At 53.7% G+C, this 6969-nt stretch overlaps 1 protein-coding gene across 1 annotated transcript; it reads left to right on the top strand.

Annotated features, from left to right (window-relative positions):
* The first annotated feature begins 2041 nt into the window (after window positions 1-2041).
* On the top strand, window positions 2042-3463 carry LOC125548038 (aspartic proteinase CDR1-like). The gene has a single exon (XM_048711738.1). It carries the CDS (start codon window positions 2042-2044, stop codon window positions 3461-3463), a length of 1422 nt encoding a protein of 473 aa, XP_048567695.1.
* The last annotated feature ends 3506 nt before the right edge of the window (window positions 3464-6969 follow it).

The following is a 6969-nucleotide window of genomic DNA, read 5'->3' as shown; positions in this document are numbered from 1 at the left end:
TATGTAGACATATTTTAAAGTGTAGATTCATGCTTTGTATGTACTCCATATTGAAATCTCTAAAACTCTAAAAGACTTATACATTTAAGAACAGAGGGAGTATATTACGTACTTTCCAGCTCTACCGAAACAGGCTTTCGCCCTGCTTTATATGTAAAGCATGATCCCAACAACCCAGTACAAACGCACACGACCACAACACACGCTCACACCTAAGGCATGATACATAGGCGTTGAGTGTGGCAACACCACCTATAGCACTACCACCACGAAGAGATGAAGCCGCATATGATAAACCTTGGGCTCCAAGGCGGCGCCTTCAGGAAAGGTACTACACCAGAGCGCCGCCACCGCCCAATCCAATGATCAGAGTTTCCCCCGGAGCCGCGCGACGGGCAATGAGAGCCGCGACGACGCCTTCAAGAAGGGTACGAGCTATGCCGCCGCCGGTCCGTCCAAAGATAGAACATGTTTTCACCCCGGCTAAAACTCACCGCCACCGAATGCCACGCCCCGGCGACCATGCCGCCCACACAGCCATGGCCACCGGGCAGCACCGAGCCACGGCCTCCGCCCGTGAGAGCCGCACAACCACCACTAGGGCCGCCGCCCCGGCATCCAAGACCTTGACACCCCCTCACCCGGGACCTGGCGCTATCCCAACCAAAGAGACGAACGGAAAGGTCCCACCTTTCGCACCCCTGGGCGATCCCCAGCGCCGAGACCCGATAGGCCGGCCACCAGGCCTCCATCGACCCGTCCTGCAACACCGGGCGTGAGGTGAGCTTGCTCCCGCAACACCGTGCGAGATGGGCTTGGTCCTGTTGTACGTGCGCGAGACGAGATTAGTCATGCGGCACTCTGCACGAGACGAGCGATGGACCGCAGAAGGCTAGCCCTCGCTGAACATAGCGACCGGACGACGAAGAGGGGGGCCAAAGGCCGATACAAGCCACCGACGGACGAACCGACGCCAGGACGAGCCAGCCGTCACCGAAGCCGACTTGCCAAGCCACCATGGAGCCATCCACGGCCGGAGCAGCGGCCACCCCGACCTCTTCCCAACCCGCGCCGCCCGCCGAGCTCCAAGCGTTGTAGCCGCGGGGCACGCACCCGCGCGTCGAGCCGCCGAAGGGGAGGGACGCCGCCGAAGTCCCCGTCCATGGCTGGTCCAGGTTGGAGACGGAGATGCCCAACTCCCCGCAGGCCCCCGCCACCATGGGGCCACCACCACGAGGCCCACCACGCCGCCGACCGAGAACAGGAGCCACGCCGCCCACACCCGCTGGGCGCCGCTGACATCCACCTGCCAGAGCGCCGCTGCGAGCCAGGCGGAACCGGGCCAACCCCCGAAGCAGCCAGCCGCACCACCCCGCCCCGCACGCCGCCGAGCGGCCCTTGCCATCTTGGCCCGCGTTGCCCGCCGGTCGCCTGCCCGAGCACCCGCCTGATCCAGATCTGGGCCGAGATGCCCACCGTCGCCACCCTAGCTGGCACGCCCCCACCGAGCCCTTGACGAGCAGCCGCCCACGCCGCCAACCAAGGCCGCCGCTGCCATGCAGCTCTGGCCGCCGCCACGCCGCGCCGTTCTGCTGTCACGCCATGCCGTCTTGCAGAACGGCACGCCTCCAAGCCGAGAAGCCCGGCCGGCGTTGGCGGCGACAGCGAGGAGGGGAGGGGGAGGAACGGGGGGCTGGAGGAGGAGAGCGCAAGGGTTCGCCTCGCCGCTCGCGGGAGCGGACGAGACGAACAGCCTGGTGATCTTTTCCCATACTCTCCAGCTCTCGAGTGGAATCTACCCTGAATTCCGTGCGTAGTGCAGCACGTACATCTACCCTGAATTCCGTGCGTAGTGCAGCACGTACATAATTAGTATGCATAATGCAAGCAGCTGGCTGATGGGAATCACAGTTCATAGCCTATACTGACTTGTCCCATTCGTCCCCCCATTAATCAACTTACTCCAATTCCCCTATTAATACTCTGCATAGCAGCAGCAACGCACCATTGGCAAGCAATCCCGCAGTTGAGTTAGGACAGAATGCCTGCGACGATGACATCCCGCGTTCTGCTGCTCGTTGGCGTCGTCCTGACGGCGCACAAGTTTTTGTGCACGGCGTACGTCGGCGGCGATGGGTTCAGCGTGGAGTTCATCCACCGTGACTCCGTCAAGTCGCCGTACCGTGACCCATCGCTCACCGCGCCCGCCCGCGTGCTCGAGGCCGCGCGCCGGTCCACATCGCGCGCCGCTGCGCTCTCGCGCTCCTACAGCCGCGCCGACGCACCATCAGCCGACGGGGCCGTGTCCGAGCTCACCTCCAGGCCCTTCGAGTACATGATGGCCGTGAACGTGGGCACGCCGCCCACCCGCATGCTCGCCATCGCCGACACCGGCAGCGACCTCATCTGGCTCAACTGCAGCAACGGAGCCGGCGCTCCTGGTCTGGCGGCCGCCCGTCACGCCCGCGCGCCCGCTCCCGCTCCAGCCCCCGCGCCGCCGCCGGGCGTCCAGTTCAACTCCTCCAATTCGACGACGTTCGGTCTCGTGAGCTGCGGCTCCGGCGCATGCCGCGCGCTCCCGGAAGCCTCCTGCGCCGACTCCAAGTGCGGGTATCTCTACTCCTACGGCGATGGCTCCCAGTCGACGAGCGGCCTCCTCTCTACAGAGACCTTCACCTTCGCCGACGACCAAGGCAACCGCGGCGATCGGGCGATGCGCGTGGCCAACGTCAACTTCGGCTGCTCCACGACCATGATCGGCTCGTTCATCGGGGACGGCCTCGTCGGACTCGGCGGCGGCGACCTCTCCCTCGTCAATCAGTTAGGCGCAGACACATCGCTCGGCCGGAGGTTCTCCTACTGCCTCGTGCCCTACTCCATCAACGCCTCCTCCGTGCTCAACTTCGGTCCCCGCGCCGCCGTGACAGAGCCCGGCGCGGCGACGACGCCGCTGATCCCATCCGAAATGAAGACCTACTACACCGTCGACCTCCGGTCCGTCAAGATCGGGAACAAGACCTTCGCGGCGCCGCAGCAGTACCCCGTCATCGTCGACTCCGGCTCGACGCTGACGTACCTCGCGAACGAGCTTGTGGACCCATTGGTGAAAGAGCTAACCCGGAGGGTCAAGCTCCCGCCGGCGAAGTCGCCGGAAGAACTCCTGCCACTGTGCTTCGACGTGAGCGGTGTAGGAGAGGGGCAGGTTGCGGCGATGATCCCTGACGTTACGCTGGAACTGGGCGGTGGCGCGGCGGTCACGCTCAAGTCCGAGAACACGTTCGTAGTTTTGCATGAGGGGACCCTGTGCTTGGCGGTGGTGGCCCTGCAGTTTCCTCCTGTGTCCATCATCGGGAATATTGCGCAGCAGAACATGCACGTTGGGTACGACCTCGACAAGGGCACCGTGACCTTCGCCCCAGCAGACTGCGCCAGCGCCAGGTCCTCTGGCTCTGTGTATATCTAATCAACATTAGAAGTGTTTACCTTTTTAGACGAGGGGAGATTTATTTGCTTGCAATCGAATGCATCTGCAAGATACAAAACGTTACGAGAAATGAGATTCGATCATGCATGCACGGGAATATACCGTTGATGGTTACTTTGAGATTCATGCTACTTTTTGTTGTTGTCAAAATTTGTCATGTTTCAAAATTCAAAGTGTTACATCAGATTTTTTTCTTGTTCCAAAGTGAATCATAATGTTTCATCGTGTATCATCAAAACATTATGAATATCGCGCAGCAGAACATACATCGTGTCTCATTCCTTACATTGCACTATTTTTTGTTTTTGTCAATATAAGCAATGAAACGTGAGGTACACATTGAAATAAGAAAAGAAACAAAACATTATAAAACAAAATAAATTTTAACAACAAGTAAAAAATAGCATGAATATCAAAAGTAATCACGGACAATCCATACACAGCCGATATAGAAAAGCACTCTCGCAACATTATTCTCTTCCTAAAATGGCAAAAATAACGTAAGATCCAACAAACCAAGTCAAAGCTTGCTCACTATGCACAAATAGATGGCTGTGAGCTCCCTTAAGAGCATCTTCAACAGGTGTGCAACGCGCGGCGCGTTAAAATAACCTTTACAGCGCTGAAATAGCAAGTTTTTGCGCGTAGCACATCGCTGGCTCCAGTGGCCACTGGAAAGTATAGCGCACGCGAGCCGCTCCAGCATGGGCTGCAAAAAAACAGCGTGCACGCCCAACACAAATAACATTTGACACTTCAAACAAAATCAAGAAGATCAAACACATAAAAAATAAATCAACAATAAATAGTTCAGTTTTATTACAACTCAAAAAAAGTTTGTCTTCCAATACAACAAATAGTTCAACAATTGAACATCAAACATACAAATCACTAGTTTTGTCGTCCATTCCATGCCCACCACCCCTCGATTAGATCTTTCTGAAGACCATCATGCGTTTCGGCACGTCGCATGGCATGATAGGAGGCAACAAATCGGGCCATCCTCGCAGCCCTCCGCCACACTCGCACGGGATGTTCCAAGAGTTCATACCGAGAGTAGTCTAAATCTTGGCCATGCTCATTCTCAATGATCATGTTATGCATGATCACACAAGCATGCATGATGTACCAAAGGATCTTTTGATCCCAAAATTTAGCCGGTCCTCTCATAATAGCAAATTGGGCTTGCAAAATCCCAAAAACTCTTTCCACATCTTTACTAGCCTGAGCATTGTGAAAATCTAGATTTTTCTTACCTTTCGGTTTTTTCAACGGCTTCACAAATGTTTGCCACTTTGGGTAGATGCCATCCGCAAGATAGTAGCCATAGTTGTATGTATGGTCATTTGCTACAAACTGCACCGGTGGCAGTTCACCATTTGCAATCTTATTCATGAGTGGTGACCTATTAACATCGTCGATGTCACTCAAAGATCCAGGCATTCCAAAAAAGCATGCCAAATCCAAGTCTCTTGATCGGCCACCGCTTCAAGGATTATAGTAGAGCCCTTTTTCTGGTCGTGGAATTGTCCATGCCATGCTTTATGACAGTTCTTCCAACTCCAATGCATGCAATCTATTGAGCCAAGCATAGCTGGGAACCCGCGAGCTTTGTTCATCTCCAAAAGCATTACGGCGTCTTCAGCATTGGGAGCTCTCAAATACTCCAGACCAAATACTTGCACAATTCCGACTGTGAAGCGCTTGACACACATGATGGCTTGATTCTCACCCATGGCCAAGTGGTCATCAACTAGATCAGTGTAACGCCCACGATGCGGCTATATCTCCCACGTGTCGAAGCACGACTTAGAGGCATAACCGCATTGTAAGCAATGTCGCAAGTGAGGTAATCTTCACACAACCCATGTAATACATAAGGGAAAGAGATACATAGTTGGCTTACAATCGCCACTTCACACAATACATGAATAAAGCATTACATCATCCAGATACAATCAAGGTCCGACTACGGAACCAAAATAAAAGAAGACTACCCCAAAAGCAACATGGTCCCCGATCGTCCCAACTGGGCTCCACTACTGATCAACTGAAAAAAACGGAACAACACGATGAACAAGAACTTCAACGAGCTCCTCCTTGAGCTTGGTTGCGTCACCTGCATGATAACATCGGCACCTACAACCTGGTTTTGGAAGTATCTGTGAGTCACGGGGACTCAGTAATCTCACACCCTCGTGATCAAGACTATTTAAGCTTATAGGTAGGGTAAAAGAGTATGAGGTGGAGCTGCAGCAAACGACTAGCATATGTGGTGACTAACATACGCAAATGAGAGCGAGAAGAGAAGGCAAAAGCACGGTCAAGAATCTATGATCAAGAAGTGATTCTAGAGCAACCTACGTCAAGCATAACTCCAACAACGTGTTCACTTCCCGGACTCCAACGGAAAGAGACCATCACGGTTACACACGCGGTTGATGCATTTTAATTAAGATAAGTTTCAGGTTTTCTACAACCAGACATTAACAAATTCCCATCTTCCCATAACCGCGGGCACGGCTTTCGAAAGTTCAAATCCCTGCAGGGGTGTCCCAACTTAGCCCATCACAAGCTCTCACGGTCAACGAAGGATATTCCTTCTCCCAGGAAGACCCGACCAGGCTCGGAATCCCGGTTACAAGACATTTCGACAATGGTAAAACAAGACCAGCAAAGCCACCCAGATGTGCCGATAGATCCCGATAGGAGCTGCACATATCTCGTTCTCAGGGCACACCAAATGAGCAAGACGTCGGGAAGGCCAGCCCAGAGTTGCCCCTGGTAGCCCCGGACATCGCTCAGTTGGACCAACACTTAGAGAAGCACTGGCCCGGGGGGGTTCAATAAAGATGACCCTTGAGCCGGCCGACCCAAGGGAAAGAAAAGGCTAGGTGACAAATGGTAAAACCAAAGTTGGGCCTTGCTGGAGGAGTTTTATTCAAGGCGAACTGTCAAGGGGTTCCCATTATAACCCAACCGTGTAAGGAATGCAGAATCAAGGAACATAACACCGGCATGACGGAAACTAGGGCGGCAAGAGTGGAACAAAACACCAGGCATAAGGCCGAGCCTTCCACCCTTTACCAAGTATATAGATGTATTAAATAAATAAGAGATATTGTGATATCCCAACAACAATCCATGTTCCAACATGGAACAAACTCCAATCTTCACCTGCAACTAGCAACGTTATAAGAGGGGCTGAGCAAAGCAGTAACATAGCCAAACAACGGTTTGCTAGGACAAGGTGGGTTAGAGGTTTGACATGGCAATATGCGAGGCATGATAAGCAAGTGGTAGGTATCGCAGCATAGGCATAGCAAAAGAGCGAGCAACTAGCAAGCAAAGATAGAAGTGATTTCGAGGGTATGGTCATCTTGCCTGAAATCCTGCAAGGAAGAAGAACGAGTCCATGAAGAAGACAAACAAACATACGCATGGCATGATGCACAACCAAGTATGATGCATGTCCGGTTTAAATA

The sequence above is a fragment of the Triticum urartu genome, chromosome 3A (genome assembly GCF_056163025.1).
Source record: "Triticum urartu cultivar PI428250 chromosome 3A, HENAU_Tu73, whole genome shotgun sequence".
Classification (NCBI taxonomy): Eukaryota; Viridiplantae; Streptophyta; class Magnoliopsida; order Poales; family Poaceae; genus Triticum; species Triticum urartu.
This window is presented reverse-complemented; position numbering and strand designations above follow the sequence as displayed.

What these genes read in the sequence shown, in the direction of transcription:
- LOC125548038 (XM_048711738.1), top strand. Translation starts at nt 2,042, where the DNA reads ATGCCTGCGACGATGACATCCCGCGTTCTGCTGCTCGTTGGCGTCGTC.